Source organism: Miniopterus schreibersii (assembly GCF_964146895.1).
Source record: "Miniopterus schreibersii genome assembly, chromosome: 2".
Taxonomy (NCBI): domain Eukaryota; kingdom Metazoa; phylum Chordata; class Mammalia; order Chiroptera; family Miniopteridae; genus Miniopterus; species Miniopterus schreibersii.
The window spans coordinates 80,833,619-80,852,903 of NC_138102.1; the positions used below are offsets into that span (position 1 = coordinate 80,833,619).

General features: G+C 34.1%; 1 protein-coding gene across 7 annotated transcripts in view; it reads right to left on the reverse strand.

Moving 5' to 3' along the window:
• Window positions 1-19,285, reverse strand: part of ZC3H13 (zinc finger CCCH-type containing 13) — an 84,486-nt gene that overhangs the window by 36,927 nt on the left and 28,274 nt on the right. For all 7 annotated transcript variants that reach the window (XM_081130783.1, XM_081130780.1, XM_081130784.1 and 4 more), the window contains 4 exons: window positions 13,444-13,583; window positions 12,677-12,837; window positions 6,259-6,456; window positions 967-1,280 (listed from right to left, as the gene is read on the reverse strand). In XM_081130783.1, coding sequence (XP_080986909.1) covers window positions 967-1,280; window positions 6,259-6,456; window positions 12,677-12,837; window positions 13,444-13,583 — 813 coding nt within the window. The remainder of the gene's footprint in view (window positions 1-966; window positions 1,281-6,258; window positions 6,457-12,676; window positions 12,838-13,443; window positions 13,584-19,285) is intronic.

Consider the following 19,285-nt stretch of genomic DNA (forward strand, 5'->3'; position numbering starts at 1 on the left):
AAAATGCATATTAAGCCCAGCCACCATGGCCCAGAGGTTGAGCATTGAACTATGATCCAGGAGATTGTGGTTCAATTCCCAGTTGGGGCACATGCCCGGGTTTCAGGCTCAATCCCCAGTAGGAGGTGTGGGAAAGAGCTGATCAATGACTCTCATCATTGATGTTTCTCTATCTCCCCTCCCTTCCTCTCTATGACATTAATAAAAACATTTAAAAAAATTAAATAAAATGCATATTAAACAGAAATGTTGTAAGTAAGCAAGTATATCCTGAGTATTTATTATGTTTAAAAACTAACACAGAAGTTAGGGGAAAAAACTTGTAAATAAACAAAGATGAGAAACTTAGACAAGTACAGACATATTAGATGAGAAATATTTAGACTGTATTGTCAGGTAATAATAGCACCTCAACTTGAACAGGGTGTAGCAAATACAAAATTAACTTAATTCTCAAGGAACTAAGGAAGGGAAATGCTTTGCTTACTTTACTTCTTTCTTGATTTATACCTAGAAAACTATCACTTGGTTTGCACCAACCCTTTGAAAGCTCCCTGAACTCTCACCTCTTTATCAAAACACTTCTGATGCTTTCAAACTTTGCCCCCTGGCTTGCTGCTTTTCATTCCTTCACCTCTTTGTTTTTTTAAAGAATTAACTAAGCAATGAGGAGGATGCACTAAAAATAAGATGGTCAAAAATTTCTAGAACTTGAGAGTACTCAAGTAAAATATCTTAAAGAAAGCACCAACTTAGTATACATATAAATGCATACTGATACACATTCTAACAGCTTACATTCCTATGTCATTAAGCACCTCCTATTGCCCTCAGGACCTCTCCTGTGTTACAGAATACTTAATATAACTCAGTTCTCTTCTATCCCTTATAATAATAAATCTGAATGTCCAAGCTTTAAAGAAAATCTACTTAAATGACTTAAAAAAATCAAGATACAGTGCTTACCTTCCCTTCTTTCATGACGCCGATCATGAGACTGTGAAGTTCGTTCATGATCATGCCTCCCCTTCTCTCGAATTGGAGAGCGATGTCTTGGAGGACTTTGCTTTCTCTGAGGAGAAGACAGAGAATGTGAAGAAGGATAAGGCGAAGTAGAACGTCGTAAAGGTGGAGTTATTGTCCTCTGATAAGATGGTGAAGGAGTTCTTTTTCGACGAGGAGAAAGAGAATGTCTTTGAATAGATGATCCTGACTGTGAGGAAGATGAATGATGTCTAGAAGACATAGGAGAATGATGCTGTCCTGCAGGGGAAGTAGACCTACAAGGAAAAATAACATTTATAAAAAACATGTTCAAGAACCTTCATTTCTAGCCAAAAGAAAATCATTTTTCAAAACAAAACAAAAATAACAATGTAAAAGTTAAAGCTGAAAGTGTGGATAATTCCAGATAAATTTTAATTCACACTGCTATAAAAGAATAAGCTTATTTTTAAAGATTTGATAGATTTTTAAATCAGCTTGAGGCAACAGTTCTAGGAGATATGCACTGCCTTTCTCCCAAGCTTTGGCTCCAAGGCACACTTCCTCTTCCAGGTAACATTCTCCCTGAGCACAGATGGTCTTACCCTTACTTAAACTATGGAATTAGCTCTTGTCAGAGGTAATCTCTGACAGTGTGATTTAGATATTCAGAGAGGGAAACCCACAAAGAGCTAAAGAGAAAACATACCGGTAAGATTTAGATAGAAAGCAGCTGTGAGAATGACTGCAATTCAAGGCTGTGGAAAAAGGGAAAAGCTATCCAGCTAAACCAAACCTAAAGTCTGCACTGCCTGAGTTGACATCTAGACTGGGGGAAAATTGCTAGGGTTAAGGAAGGAAAGTATTGTCTATATAGTTTCATCTTAAATAATCTGCCTTCACTATTGGGCAGCACAAAACAAGATTGAGTTTGTAAGTTTTGGTTTAACTAAGGCGTTCTCTACACCTTTAAAATCATCTTCTTTCACTGATGCCAAAGAAACAACATATTATAACCTCATGAAGCACATCTGAATCACTCTTAAAAATCTATTATGTCCTGGGCCCTGTTCTTATTACTTAGAATAGCAGTAATTTCAGATTAACTAGTCTTATCCTTTAGAATTGGCTGGTTTCTTACCTGAGGGATAAGAAAGTGAAACCTGAAATTCAAATAAAGAAAACGGGAAAGTGCAGTGCACAATGAGAAGCTCGACACCTTAAAACAGGTATCTGTATACTGTCAGCAAGAGCACTGCCACTTATAGCACATAGGGAAAGATGATATTTAGCCTGACATGGTTTCCATCAAAAGCTTTTTAATGCTGTTATAATTAGAACATAATGTGTAATGAGAATATTCAGGGTACATTTTATTTGGGGAAAAATGTAAAAGGTTAAGAAATTAAAAAGAAAAACTCCTTTTATTCAAGATGCAAGTAATTTTACCTACAAACCAATATGTTTACCATAGACTTTATTTTTAAAATTTTTCATTTATTGATTTTTAGAGAGGAAGGGATAGAGTAGGGGAGGGAGGGAAGGATGAGGAGAGAGAGAGAGAAACATTGATTTGTTGTTCTACTTATTTATGCGTTCACTGATTGTATGTGCCCTGACTGGGGATCAAACCTGCAACCTTGGCATATGGGGATGATCAGCTGGGCTACTCGGCCAGGGCCTACCATAGACTTTTAAAAAATTAATAATACAAACTTTTCAGTCAATAGTTTCTATTTCTCAAATATGAAAATATGCTTATATAACTAATATTCCTAATTCAACCTTTAAAATTATCATGCAAAAAAGCATAGTTTAAAAAAAATGGACTATGGACACTATCAAATTCAACTCTATTTCCAGTGGTAAAATACAACACAATGTGACACATATTACCCAGAGAAATATTGAGGATTTAATTCATTTTAATTCACTTAACAAATATTAAGTGAGCACTTTCTATGCTCCAAGCATTATTTTTGGCACTGAAGATACAGAAGTGAAGAAGATGGACAAAACCACTAACATAATCATGACAATAATATTAATAATAGTAGGTAATACCTATATTGCTAATATGTGTATGACATTGTTTTAAGTGCTTTGTATCGATTAACTGATTTCATCTTTATGACAACAACCCTATAAGGTAACTGAGGCAGAGGACTGAAAACCAGTCTGTCTTCATTACAGGGTCTAGGAGAAGACCACCTAGAACAAACCTAGGCAATTTGAGTTAATTAACGCAACAAAGTCTACAAAACAGGGTAATGAAATAGAAACTGTTAGGTCCCCCCAAAAAGTTTGTCAGGTTGCTTACTAAGGAAAAGGCCTTTACTGAGGTGATGATATCTGAGTCAAGAGTTGAAAATCCAAGGGCAGAACTTTCTGTGCAGTGGGCTCAGCAACCACCAAGAAGGCAGGAGAGATTGTGGTATATAAGAACAGAAAGGAGACAAGTGTAAGTACAATTTATGAGAGAGTGAAGAGTCTTATAAGAGAGGGTCACAGAGTAGGCAGGCGCCAGATATAAATAGAGTCTTCTAGGCCATGATGAAAGTCTGGTTTTATTCTAAGTATGAAGGAAATCACTGGAGACTTTTAGACAGGAAAGTGTCATTCAAAATCTAGTAAGACCTTATTTGCCTAAATAAATATGAATATGGAGGAAGAAAATGCTCCTGTGTAATGATTTGTTTTAGGCCTAGTAACTTGCTGTCCTTCTGGAGCATGATAAATACTCCCTGGAAGGGGAATCATTTCTAACTAAATGACCTGAAGAAATAGGTGAGTAACTGTCTGTGGGAATCTTTTGAAAGATACCTCTTCCATAAATATATATAATAATACTTGTAAAACATTTGATTCAAGTAAACTAATAAGAAGTTCTAGATAATACAAGTAAATCTAAGCCAAGTAGTAATAATTTTGGTTAGATTTCATTTTTGCATTTATGTAGAAATGAAATAATTTCAAAAACCTCAATTTAAGAATGAAGAATGTTAAGATAACCCCTAAATCAATACATCCTTCAATGCTATTCAAATCCAGAATTACTCATATTTAAATAATATAATTTTTCAGAATCTGGTCCAGGAGCCTTACACTGACTCATTCAATCACATGACTTAGCTAATAACTGCACCTACAACTGAGACCAAGAGTCAGAAGAGACAAGTACCTGGTGTTCCTGGAACACAAGGTTGTTTTTAAGCTCTAGGATTAAGAGAGTCAGTATTCCAAATGCAATAAAACTCAGAAACACACACACACGCATAACTTGAATTAACACAACTGGCTTCTATCCTCTGCCTTGTGTAGTAAGTTAGTTATTACTTTCTCCAGGGATGGGGTGGGGTAGGATGGTGAGATGATGAAGGAGAGGACCAGATCATGCCAAAAAACAACACACAATCTAGTTCTGGAAAAGAGGGGAGTGAAGAATGGTTCTCAAGTTCCAGTCCAATGTCCCAGTCCATGTCCAATGGCCAATCATTTCCTCAGCTCAGGCCAACAAAATGGGTGCCAAATAAGGGAGATTCTTGAAATCCCTGCCACTGTCCTGGAAGTCCAAACTAGTCACAGGTCAAAACTGTCAGTGAAAATATTATCACCAGACACCAACAAACCACAGCCAGATTGCAATGGATGTCTGTTACTTCATTAATCTCATCACATACAACACAACCCTACATTTTCACCAAAGTTGAGTTTTTGGCATTTACCACGTTATGCATTTCGGATTGGACCAATTACTGGAACAGGAATAAACGTCCCAACCACCTCATGCTACTGAAAAACTCTCTGAAACTGCTTGAGAACAACTTTCCTTTCAAGTCCCTAATTCTACTAAGCATGTTGGACCAAGGGTAAAAGCACAACTTTTAGGGGACATAAATGCAATTCTAGATTTTGGCTTGACAAGTTTTCCCAATATCATACCTACAAATGAGAGCCCAAGCCGAAGTAGCTCCCCATACTAAATAAATTAGAATATCTGGGAATTGGAATTAGGCATCAATACATTTTAAGGATGCTCAGGTGGTTCCAATGTGCAGCAAAATTTGGGCAAGAGCCCTTATTTCTAAGGGCTGATTCTAAATCTAACTGATGCTGCATAAGTATCAGTTAGGATAAAAGTAAAAAATTAGAAAAACTAAACAATTTTATGGCTACATTTGATTAAGTATTAGTTTAAATGAAAACCTGCAAATGGAAAGGCATGTTTAAATATTACTATGTTGTAATTTATTACTAATGTAGAAAGACAAAGAGTATATTTATTGAGCACTTTGCTCATATTTTAAAGCTTTATCTCACTTAATCCTCACCTCAACACTATGAGGCAGTATCATGCATATTTTACAGTTAAATAAATAGAGGCTCAGAGAAAACAAATAGCTTATTCAAGGTCTCACATCAAGTAACTGCAGAGCCAAGATACAAGTTCCTGTTCATGTAAATTCAGGGTTTGTGCATTTTCCATTACACTGTAACTCAAAAAGAAAAGAGGCTGAGAAGCCTCTAGAGTTAAATTTTTTTGAGGAAATATTAATTTCATGAAAGAATTTGAAAATGAATTAAAAAAAATTAACAAAGATAAAACATCCCTATCAAATCTCTAAGCATTTCATAAATCTTTTACTACACTCATGTTCATAACAGCACTCTTCACAGTAGCCAAGAGGTAGAAGTAGCACATATGCCCATTGGAAGGTGAATGGTTAAACAAATGTGGTATACACAGACAATGAAATATCACTCAGCTTAGAAAGAAGGCAGCTTTGTCACACACTTCAACATGGACGAATCCCAAAGATGTTATGATAAATGAAATAAACCAGTCACAAAAAGACAAAATTATCCTATTTATATGAGGTATCTAATGTGGTCAGATTCATAAAAACAGAAAGCAGAACGGTGGTTACCAGGTGTTGTGAAGTTGGGGGCACGGGGAGAGGGAAAGGGAGTTGTTAATGGGTATAGAGTTTCAGACTTGCAAGATGAAAAAGTTCTGGAGATGTGTTTCATGCAATGTGAATATACTTAACACTACTGAACTGTACACTTAAAAATGAAGGTAGGAAATTTTGTTTTGTTTTTTAATCAAAATAAAAAAATTTAAGTTAATATTTATTGAATTATCCATAACTCAATATGGGAATTATTAAATATATATACACAGATTAATAACCCTAAAAAATCCATTATAGTAATGCCTAAAAGCTTCTGAAAATAAAAGTAAGATTGTTAAAAACACAGAATCCTACTTACCTGGGCTTGTCTCTTTTTTCTCTTTGTCTTTCAAAATCCCGTCCTCTGTCCTTTCCATCTCTTGGTTTTTCTTCTATCCTGTCTTTTATTTTATACTTTTCTTTATATTTTTTCCCCAGAGCAGTATCTTCCTGTAAAGGAGGGGGTGGACTAGGAGTGCGAGGTCCTTTCTTTTTACTTTGATTGCTTTTTGAATTCCTGAAGGTAACACAAAGCTATCATTAGAAGTCCAAATACTTTTGGAAGGGCTAATGGATCTTTTTTTTCCATTTTAACAAAGCACATTTTAAAAATGGTAGCATTCCATTCAATAACTTGCCTTTGATTATTTTGTATATTAGTAATTAGTATCTAGGAAAAACAGAGAAATGAGCAAAGAAACAACTTACTTGTTACTTATATCATTAACACTACTTATTAAATAATTTACAGGGTAGGGGTACCTAAGATAGAGGTGGAGTAGGAAAAGATTCTTTCAGGAAAAGAAATAATGTAAAATAAAACAACTGCATGAACTGGATGGTTTTATTTTATTTTTTTAGCTTATATAGAAAAGTAAATGAAGAAAGTAAAAATCACCTATAATTCCATCACTCAAGGATAACCATTGTTAAAACCCTGGATATATGTTCACACTTTTTCCAAGTCTTGTTCCCTCCCTCCCTCCCCTGCTACACACAATCCTATTAAGTTCTGTAAGTTTTTTTGTACTAAATATAATATGGGTATCTTTCTATAACAAAATGTAGATTTAGATAACTATTACTGTAGACTGTGCAGAATTTCCTTCTATACATATGTTCCAGTTTTTAGACAGCTTCCATGTTTTTATCATTACAAAGAACACACAATTACATCATCTATAAATGAAATCCTAAGCATTGTTGGTAAACATTCATTTAAATCTTTGCGTCTTAAGAAATCTTCTACAACTCTTACAATTACAAAGATAGTCCTCTAAAATTCTAGAATTTTGTTTTTCACATTTACTCTACCTAGAATTAATTTTGGGGCATATCTTATCCTCTTTCATTTTGCACTTTAAATATAACTTAGAGCCCTTGTATACCCCAAATTATCAGTCTTTACCTTATACCTGAACAACAATTTGACCTAATGTAGCATTTTGGTATCAATATCCTTTTTCCTCAGAGCTCTATAAATACTGTCACAATATCTTATAGTATTTAGTGTTGTAGATAAAAAATCCAAAGAGAGTCCATTTTTTTCCTATGCAGATTATGTGGTTTTTCTGCTGGGATGCATATAATATTTTATTCCATAGACGTTAAAAATTTCCCCAAGATGCCCTGGACCACCAGTGTGGCTCAGTTGGTCAGAGTGTCCTCCCATACACCTAAAGGTGGTGGGTTTGATTCCTGGTCAGGGCACATACCCATGTTTCAGGTTCCATCCCTGGTTGGGGGGTGTGCAGGAGGCAACTAATCTATGTTTCTCACATTGATGTCTGTCTCTTAAAAAAATTTTTTTTTAATTTCCAAGATAAGCATAAATCACTTTCTTCTTTTCTTAATTTTTTTTTTTTTTAGCTTTTTCCAGCACTCAGTGAGCTATTTCAATCTGAAACCTCAAGTCTTTTTTTTTTTTTTTTAATATGGTTTTTTATTGATTTCAGAGAGAGGAAAGGAGAGAGAGAGAGATAGAAACATCAATAATGAAAGAATCACTGGTCGGCTGCCTCCTGCATGTCCCCCACGAGGGAACCAAGCCTGAAGCCCAGGCATGTGCCCAGACTGGGAATTAAACCATGACCTCCTGGTTCATAGGTCGATGCTCAACCACTAAGCCACACCGGCCAGCTGAAACCTCAAGTCTTTTAATGAGTTTCTTCTACTTTATTTCATCAGTTTTCCATATCACCCAAATCTCTCTGGTTTGCTTTATTGTAATGTTAATGTATTTCCTGGAATTCTCTCCCATGTCTTATTTCTGTTATTTCCATCTCTTCTCTGCTTTCCTAGATTCTAAATATATCTTCAAATTTGATAATTTTTCTTTTAAGAATTCTCCTAATTTTTCTTTTTAGAATTCTCCTAATTCTAAATTTGGCAATCTCATTATTGTGCTGTTTTCGTTTAAAAATAGTTTTTCTTCCAAAATATCTTTGTTCATAGACTGCTTATATTTTTCATCAACTGCTCTCATCATGTCAATGCAATATCCTCTCAAACTGTACTAAAATATATATAATTATTTAAATTTGTTCCTGTTTTCTGCAACACTGAGTGTTCAGTCCAGTACCGAGTTTTTAATTAACCCTTTCTTTTCACACATCTGGCAAATTTTCACTAGCTACTCATTTCACTATCTTTTGATTTTTATAAATGATGACCTGAGCCTGAATGCTAGAACTTACTTCCTGTTACTTTGAGCTCTCTAATCCAAAGATTCCTTAGCTATAAAAAGGTGATTGACAGTAACTTCCTCAAAATCTTGATAAAAATTTAAAACAATAATAGTATAAAAGCAACTGACTTATGGTGATCACTCAGAAAATTTAGTTCTCTTACTCTTTTATACTTATTTCTTATTATCATAGATAGGGCTAACCAATTAGCAAGTCAGAAACTACTAAATTATGACCATATCTATTTTTCATCTTTGTCTTCTGCCAAGAACCAGGTGACTCAAATATTTTATGTATCTAACGGACAAATGATAAAGATCTGCATTTCTATATACTTTCCCTCTTAAAAGACAAAACTAATCAAGAGTTGGTATCTGTATCAAAAATTATTTTAAAAACCATTTTGAAGATAAAATAGAGGAATTCTGACCACAAACTGTACTTTCACATTACTGCCTGTGCCAAGTGTTTATTAAACTTTTGTCCTAGGCACAATGTTTAACCATACTGTGCAGACTTTTTTTTGAAACCAAGTTCTGGCTAAAATAATGTGAGTGGAAGTGATGTACACCACTTCTAGGCCTAACTAGTGAAAGACTCTCATGTTCCAGTCAGTAGGAAACCATATAGCTAAATAAATGTAATACTCCAATTAATCTTTTTCTTTGCACATTCTTTTTGGTGTCCTCAAAAACCTAAGAAAGTGGAGTTAGTCAGAAGGAGCCTAGGTTACTGAATCTCTGTGTAAAGTACAGCCACCTGTTAATCAGAAACACCCATTTTTACTTCACTTGAGAAATTAACTTCTGTGTGTAAAACTCACATTTTAGGATTAAATTATCATAACATCCAGGCCCTGGCCGGTGTGGCTAAGTGGTTAGAGTACTGGCCCCCTGCACCAAAGGGTCGTGGGTTCAATTCCTGGTCAAGGGCACATAACTGGGTTGTGGGTCTGATCCCCGGCCCCAGTAGGTGCATGAGCGGGAGGCAACCAATCCATGTGTTCTCTCTCTCATAGATGTTTCTCTCTCCATCTTTCTCTCTCCCTCCCTTCCAGTTTCTCTCTAAAGAAAAAATTAATGGAAAAAATATCCTCGGGTGAGGATTAACAAAAAACACACAAAACAAACAAACAAAAACTGTTATAACCAGGATTATCCCAATATACTCACTAAAGTACAGAATTTCTTCACATTACCATAAAAAGTATATGTGGATGGAAAATACACTTATGTTTATAGGTATAGGGTTTTCAAGTGCCTTCAACTGAATGGGCTGAAATTGGTTTGGAACATTTTGAAGTCAAGAAAACCTTTCAAAATATTTTAAATCAATTGATTATTCTTTAGTGGCACAGAGCCCACTTCCTATTTGTGGCATACAATTCAATTATATACTTCTATCATTTTTAGATCCTTTCTCTCTCTCTCTCCCCCCAAAACTACTTCTTTTAAAGAGCTTTTGACATACTTCATACATCTTTGTACAGAGCTATAAAGAAAAATTTACTTAATAAAAACTAAAACAATGTAGATGCCCACAACAGAACACATTTGCTAATACTAAGCCACACTATATTTCACATATCAACATAAAGCTTACTATCAGGCTATATCTCACAATGAAAGACAAAGAAAACTGCCAGCTCTCAGGGAAAAGGGTGAGGTATTTTTTTTTTTTTTTAAATATATATTTATTGATTTCAGAGAGAGGAAAGGAGAGGGAGAGAGAGATAGAGACATCAATGATGAGAGAGTCATTGATCGAGCCCACAACCGGGGCATGTGCCCAGACTGGGAATCGAACCCCAATCGCCTGGATCCTAGGTCGACGCTCAACCGCTGAGCCACGCCTGGCCGGGCAGGGTGAGTTTTAATTTGTAATTATCTCTGCCTCCTCAATTTGATAACCATGTAAGACTAAGACCCAGGAGTTTGTTTATCTGATTGTCACCTCAGTTGACTTACTGGCATTGGTTGCAACACTCCACTGAATTTTAACTGAAATTCTAATCCTTACTTGTTGCTTAATATGTCTTCAAACAGTTTATAGAGTATGGTCCAGAAATAAAACTAAAAGTTGATGAACTGACACACTCTACATACTGTAAACTTCATGGCTAAAGAAATGGTATATGCGATTCAATGTTTTCTTTGTAACTATAATGTACTATTTGCCAGATCCTTCTGCTTCTATTAATAAATTATTGTTGCATCTTAAAGTCAACAACATCATGGAATACAGGAAATGTTGTAAATCAAAGGAAGTAATTATTCATGCTAAATATTCATCAAAAGATAAGTGAGTTACTAAAAAGTAGTAAGAGAAAACTACATGAAAAAGAACAGAATAAAACTGCTTATCTAAATAGTTATCAAAATTTTCTATGAAGAAATTAAATTTCAAAGATTTTATAAGAAAAGAAAAGAAGAGTATTTCAGGTATGATGTGTTTGGGGGGAAAATGAATGGAACTGAGGAAAAATTAATAATTGGTTAGCCAAGTGGATATAGAGCAAGTGGGGGTAAATCACATTGCTCTATAGTTCAACATCTTCCATATCCCTTGCCATATTAACTCAATCCCAGGGGCAAAGGAAAGGATCAAATCAACTATACAGAGTGCCTTATTAAAATGCAAAGCTCTATGCAAAGTAGGTGCTGTGGGGAGATAGAACAATGAACCATCAAGATCCCAATCTACAAGGAGCTTAAATTTAATAGAGGTCATAAAACATGCATGCCATAGCTAAAATATAATGCAAACAATTAATATTAAGGGGGGGAGAGGTGTAAGTAAAATCTCATACACACAAAGGGAACACAAATTATGTTCAGTAAGGAGAAATGGGAAAATTTAATAGAAAAGATAAAATTTGAGTTGGACACTGAAGATTAAGGATGGAAGACTGTAGAAGAAAGATTGGATAAAAATACAGCAAGACTGAAAGATCAAAGTATAAATGTCATTCTAAAAAATCTGAATTTCACTCAAGAGAATGGAAACCACTGGATTTTTCAATGGTATAATAAATTAACTGGAATTGTTCTCTTAAGATTTCTCTTAAAACATCTGTAAAATAAATGGATTGGGATATCTGATTCTTTATATGTGTGGGGAATAGACACTAGATATAATTGATAGAGTTAGTAAGATGATATAATAATCTAGGCAAAAAGTAACTGGAATCTGAAATAGGGTTAAAGCCTCTAGAAACTAAAAGGAAATAGTAAAATATGAGTTTCATTATGGGTTCAGATAGACAGGTTTGCCAACTGGTCAAAAGTTGGGAAGAGGTTTTTATTTAGCTTTTTCTTAAAATTAGTGTATGTACTTTAATTAAAATTTAAATAATACATGGTGTCTCCTGCCTTATTCTCAGTTCTACAATGTAATAATATTTAATCATTTCTGTTTTTATTTCTTCAACTGGCTACTACAATAAAACTAAATAATATAACATTACTACTATGTATATACTATAAAGAATTTAATCTCTTGATCATGTACACAAAGAGACAAGAATTAAGTTCACTGTGTATTATTTCTAATAGCTAAAAACTAGAAACAACTTAAATGTTCGACAAGGTACATAAATGTATAGTAAAAATACTAAAAAAAACTAGGGTTACATATATTAACACATATAAATGTAAAAAAATGTTAAGTAAAAAAGCTGCAGAAGGAAAGTAATATCTTTATCAAGAATAAACAGATGAAAATACCACTATATATTGCAAAATAATATATATTATGAAAGTATAAAGACATGCACAAGTATAAAAACCAAAGTCCAGAGGGTAAAAACAGGAAATGTGTCTGTCATGTTTCATTTCTTAAAAAAAAAAGCTCTGAAGCACATGTATATATGACAGACGTTGTTGTTCTCTATTATTTTCTTTTGAATTGAAACATTTCATACTCTTGTTTAAATAAAAAAGCTTACATTAAATACTGAATGTATTAAAAGTACTCATCTGTAATCTAATTCTTAGAATATCACTTCAGAAAAAGCTATTTCTTTCTGGCATTATTTATCACCCTACTGACCTCTGCTGGTCCAACAAGGGAGAGGATACTGTAGTAGTCTTCCTGTCCTTCTTGCTAGTTGAAGATGATAACTTAGGGCTTGATTTTCGCTTTGGAGATTTGCTAGACTTTCTTAGAGAAGGTGATGGAGATAACTTTGATCTAACCACTTCTGGTGAAACCTTTCAAAAAAATTCAGTAAGTCAACTCAGAAAATCCTCCAATCATGGCTGTAATCAGGCAGCAAAGCATGTGTTTTTAAATCAAACAAAATTTAGATGAAATATTAAGTGTTATTACAATAGGCATGTATTGATAGTCTGACTTCTGAATCTGTGCTTTTAAACAAAATGCTAATTAACTGCCCTAAATAACACTAATACCAATAAAACAAAATGAAGTTAGGAAATTTCAAAATCCCCACCAAAAAAATCACAAATTACATTCAAATAAATTCTCTCTCTCTTTAGTAATGAAGCAATTATTCTAGAAATAGCATGGGCCTAAACAACAGACATATGTATATTCAAATCCCATTTTATATTAGCTGGTGACTCTAGGCAACAGAACTTCAGTTTTGTTCACTTGTTAAATATTTCTCATTTATCTAATAGAGTAATGTGAAGATTAAATGATTAACATATAAGAAGTGACTTATACAGCAAGTTGACCAATATGTGTATCAATAGCCTAATACAATTTAAGATGTATGAAGCAGCTAATGAGTTCTCTGATTAATACCCATGTTGATTTTAATTAACTAACATATATTTCAATAAATAGCATACCTCCTTTTTAATAATAATTTCTTCTCTCTTCTCCATGTTTTCTTGTTCTAGCTTCATTAATTCCCTCTGTATCTTCTGACGCTTCATTTCCAATGACAACTCATGAACATAATCATAATTAATATCTCCATTGTCGGAATCTTTAAAACAAAAAATCCCATTACTTTTCAGAAACTATTATAATTATCTATATCAAAAACTAGAGAATCTTCTCAAATAATTTTTACATAAATCAAAATGGCAGAGCCTTTTATTAGATTAACATACTTCTAAAAGATAAAAGAAATATACACTATTTCTATAAAAGATTAAAATCAACATGGGTGGTTTATGAAAAGTCAAATATTTTTAAGGTTCCTTGATTTTCTGGAAGTATCTTTGCATAGTTAGGAATTTTGGTTAGGAGATGGGATTTCTAAAAGGTAAAATTAAAACACCCAGCTATAAATTCTAAGCATTAAAGATACCAAGCCTTCAATATTACATGCTGCATATATTATGAATCATTTACCTTCTTGATTTTCTTAAGGATTCATTAGTACTAAACAAAGGTTACATTAGGTGGGCAACATTGCTTTCACCGTTTGTTTTTTTTAAATTAGTGACACAAATGATTTGTAACTAAATATGGTTTAGTAATTTTAATACTAATGTGTACATGAGCTAATTTCTGTATGATCTATAACATTTTCATTAAAAGTGATTTGTAACTAGTTCCTTAGAGTAGTAGTGTCCATCTCTTCAGTGAATCTGATACTATGTTTCTATTTCTATTTATCTTTTCCAATGGCCAGGGGAGAGGGGAGGAAGAAAGTCGATTAAGAAAAAAAAACCAAGTTAAGAGTGGTGTGGAGAGCTATTTCATTACAATTACATAGAAGTCTTCAGTGGCTACTGGCACTGCCATCCAACATTTCACCCTCATTTGCTACAAATGCCAAGAAGTCTGGAGGTGGGAATTTTACTGATTTCTATCCTAACACATGACTATTTTGGGACTGACCTTCTCAAACTATACTTTTAAGTATACTTTTAACATCACCATTTCTTAACCTGGAGTAAAAAAATAAAATTGTTTCATAAATAAAAAACAATAAAGTAGTTCTACTTGATTGCTTAAAGCAAAAGAAAATGGACATCATTGTCATGCATAGGTAAAATATATTAGAATGTCAACGATCCATTCATGCTTGGGGACTGAGGGTAGCTTATAAATATGTTGATTAAACTTGATTACTCATGTTATATTAGAATATGACAATTTTCAGTTAATATATAAGCCAGATTAAAGCATGTTTTTTAGTCACAAAGCAATCATTAAAGGGCATATAACATTTACTAGATAAAATAATTAGATACCGAATTAAATTAAAAATGGTTATAACTAGTTACTACTGTACACCCCACTGACATACTTTACATCAGTAAATAACAGGGCTGAAAGATATGGCTTGAATGCATTCTTAAAATATTACCAGACAGATGAAATTCCATAACCAAATACTAAGGGTAAAATAAAAAGTACTATCAATAATGTCCTGCCCGTCAAAAAGCTGCTATCTGGAAATATCACCAATACAGAATACATGTAAGAACTGCGAAGTTGGCTTTCGGGCTTCATTCCCCAACCTACACAACCAAGGAAGTAGGCCTGAGCAGTTAAAACATATGTCAAAGTCAGTGTACTACAGCTAACATAATTTGCTTAAAAGGAAGTTCTCGAGTCCTTACTCAGAAACTATCTATTCTTATTCTATGCATATTTTAATAAAAGAAAAATGCCTTCTTAGTCTATAAGAAATGGGCCACAAAGTAGGCACTTTGGTTTTTTTATTATTTTTCACTTTAAAAAAAATTTTTATTTTATTTTTTCCATCACCATTTATCCCCTATATGCCTTCTTCCACCTCCACCCCCCCTCCAGCCACTCCCACGCAATCACCACACTGTTTGTTGTCCATGTCCATGAGTTCTCTCTTTCTGCTCAATCTTTCCACCCATTCCCCAAACACTCCCCACCACTGATAGTGACTCAAATGATAGTCTCCTGACCAAAACAACAACAAAAAAACAAAGTCAAAACATAGGATAAAACTCAAAAATAAGTCTGAAACCATTTAATAAAATTAGAAAATGCCTCATATGTTATAGCTTGACATAATGATTACAATTGCCTTATTAAACCTTATTAAACTATTCATATAGAAGATTCTGTCATCAGAAAAATATTAAATATCATTAAAATGGCACATTTAAGAAGGCAGAGGTTTTTAAAAATATAACAAAAATACATGCAATACATAAGAAATGGTTGGCATTCTTTATATATAAAGAATTCTTACCAATTTTAAAAAAAAAGGGCAAAGGACATAAACCGGCAATTTACAAAAATAAAGAAATGTAAATGATATATAAATATGCCATTTTCATGTATTAAAGAGCCTTTAAAATATACACACACACACACACACATATACATACATACATACATACATATATATATATATATATGTATGTATGTATATATATATACACATCTTTATTGATCCCAGAGAGAGGAAGGGAGAGGGAGAGAGAGAAACATCAATGATGAGAGAGCCATTGATTGGCCACCCCCCACACATTCCCCACTGGGAATGGAGCCTGCAACTCGGGCATGTGCTCTGACCAGGAATCAAACCTCAATCCCCTGGATCACAGGCCAATGTCTAACCGCTGAGCCATTCCTGGCCAGGCAAGAGCCTTTTTTTCCCTAACTATAATATTAGCTATTGGCAAAGGTACATATAAAAGAAATGTTCTTTCTCTCGTGATAGCAATATAAACTAGTACACCTAACCTGGAAAACAATTTGGCAACATGGCTGAAGCTTTAAGAACATTCTGAACTTTTAACAATTTTACTTGTAGTAATTAATTGTATACAAATAATCACAGATATATAAAAAGTATAAAAATTAAAGACTATATATATTTAAGTACTTTCTTTTGTCTTTTTTTCTGGGCATTTTATTCTTTTTCAGGTGTAAACCATAGTGGTTAGACAGTGACACCCTGATAAGTCTAGTAGCAACCTGGCACCATACATAGTTATTACAATATTCCCTATGCTGTACATTACATTCCCAGGACTATTTTATAACTGTCAATTTACACTTCTTAATCCCTTCACCTTTCTCATCTAGTTTCCCAATGCCCCTCCCATCTAGCAACGACCAGTTTACTCTCCACATCTATGAGTCTGTTTTGTCTGTTAATTTACTTGTTTTTTAGATTCCACAAAAAATGAAATCATGTGGTATTTGTCTTTCTCTGACTTATTTCACTTAGCATAATATCTTCTAGGTCCACCCATTTTGTCTCAAATGGTAAGATTTCATTCTTTCTTACAGCCAAGTAATATTCCATTGTATATATTTACCACACCTTCTTTATCCAGTCACTTATTGACAGGCATTATGTTGCTTCCATATATTGGCTATTGTAAATAATGTCGCAATAAAGACAGAAATGCACATATCATTTCAAATTAGTGTTTTTGATTTCTTTGGATTGATACCCAGAAGTGGAACTACTGGGTCATAAGGCATTCTATTTTTAATTACTGAGGATTCTCCAAGTTTTCTACAGTAGCTGCACCAATTTGCAAACCCACAAACAATGGATGAGGGTTCTACATCCTTGACAGAACTTAACTGTTGATTTATTGACAGTAGCCATTCTGACAGGTGTGAGCGATATCCTACTGTATTTTAATTTGCCTTTGTCTAATGATTAGTGACACTGAGCATCTTTTCATATGTTGATTGACCACGTGAATGTTCTGTATGTTTTTCAGGGGTTTTTTTTGTAATTGATTTCTAGTTTCATAGCACTGTGGTAAAAAACATGCTTGATATGATTTCAATCTTCTTAAATTTGAGACTTGTTTTGTGGACTAACATGTGGTCTATTCTGGAAAAATGTTCCATGTGCACTTAAAAACAATGTATATTCTGCTGCTTTGGAGGTGAAATGCTCTAAAAATATCAATTAAATCCATGTGATCTAATGTGTTTCTTAAGGTGGTTGTCTCCATAGTAATTTTCCATCTAGACATCTATCCATTAGTGTTTAAAGTCCTCTACTATGACTATTACTGTCAATCTCTCCCTTTATGTATGTCCATATTTGTTTGTTTATTTAAAATATTTTTTGTTTCTTTGTTTTTCTTTTAAGTCTCTTTATCTTTATTGCGGAGAATATTACAGATGTCCCCTTTTTAGCCCCACTGATCCCCTCCACCGCACATCCACCCCACCCCCAGGCTTTCCCCATACCAATGTCTGTGTCCATGGGTTATACTTATAAACATATAAGTTCTTTGATTAATTTCTCCCCACCCACACCCCCGCCCCGCCTTCCCTCTGAGATCCCCCAGTCTGTTCCATGCTTCTATGTCTCTGGATCCTCTTTGTTCATCAGTTTATTTTGTTTATTTATATTCCACATATAAGTGAGATCATGTGGTAATTGTCTTTCTCTGACTGGCTTATTTCACTTAGCATAATACTTTCTAGTTCCCTCCATGCTGTGCCAAAGGATAAAAGATCTTTCCTATTTACAGCTGCATAGTATCCCATGGTGTAAATGTGCCACAGCTTTTTTATCCACTCATCTACTGATGGGCACTTGGGCTGTTTCCAGATCTTAGCTATTGTAAATTGCACTGCTATGAACACAGGGGTGCATAAGGTCTTTGTGATCGGTGTTTTGGGTTCCTTAGGATATATTCCTAGAAGTGGGATCACTGGGTCAAATGGCAGTTCCATTTTTAATTTTTTGAGGAAATTCCATACTGTTTTTCATAGTGGCAGCACCAGTGTGCATTCCCACCAGCAATGTACTAGGGTTCCTTTTCTCCACATCTTCATTAGCACTTGTCGTTTGTTGATTTGATGATGGCAGCCTTTCTGACAGGTGTGAAGTGATACCTCATTGTGGTTTTAATTTGCATCTCTCTGATGATTAGCGACGCTGAGCATTTTTTCATGTCTCTTAGCCATTTGTATGTACTCTTTGGAGAAGTGTCTATTTAGGTCCTTTGCCCATTTTTTAATTGGATTGTTTGTCTTCCTTTTGTTAAGTTATATGAGTTCCTTACACATTTTGGATATTAACCCTTTATCTGATGTATGATTGGCAAATACGTTCTCCCATACAGTGGGCTCCCTTTTCGTTTTGTTGATGGTTTCTTTTGCTGTGCAGAAGCTATATATTTTGATGCAGTCCATTTGTTTATCTTCTCCTTAGTTTCTCTTGCGTAGGAGATGTATCAGCAAACATACTGCTATGAGAGATGTCTGAGACTTTGCTGCCTACGTTTCCCTCTAGGATTTTTAGGGTTTCATGTCTTACATTTAAGTGTTTTATCCATTTTGAATTTACTTTTGTGTATGGTGTAAGCTGGTGGTCTAGTTTCTTTTTTTTTGCATTTATCTGTCCAATTTTCCCAACACCATTTATTGAAAAGACTATCTTTACTCCACTATATGTTGTTGCCTCATTTATCAAATATTAATTGACCATATTTGTTTTATATATTTAGGTGCTCCTATGTTGGTTTCAAAAAAGTTTACAAGGGTTTTATTCTCCTGTTGGATTGATGACTTTGTCATTATGGAATGCCGTTCTTTGTCTTGTTATAGCCTTTGTTTTAAAGTCTACTGTGTCTGATATAAGTATTGCTACCCCAACTTTTTTTGGTTTCCATTTGCATGAAATATCTTTTCCATCCCTTTACTTTTTAAAAAAAAATATCTTTATTGATTTCAGAGAGAGGAAAGGAGAGGGAGAGAGAGATA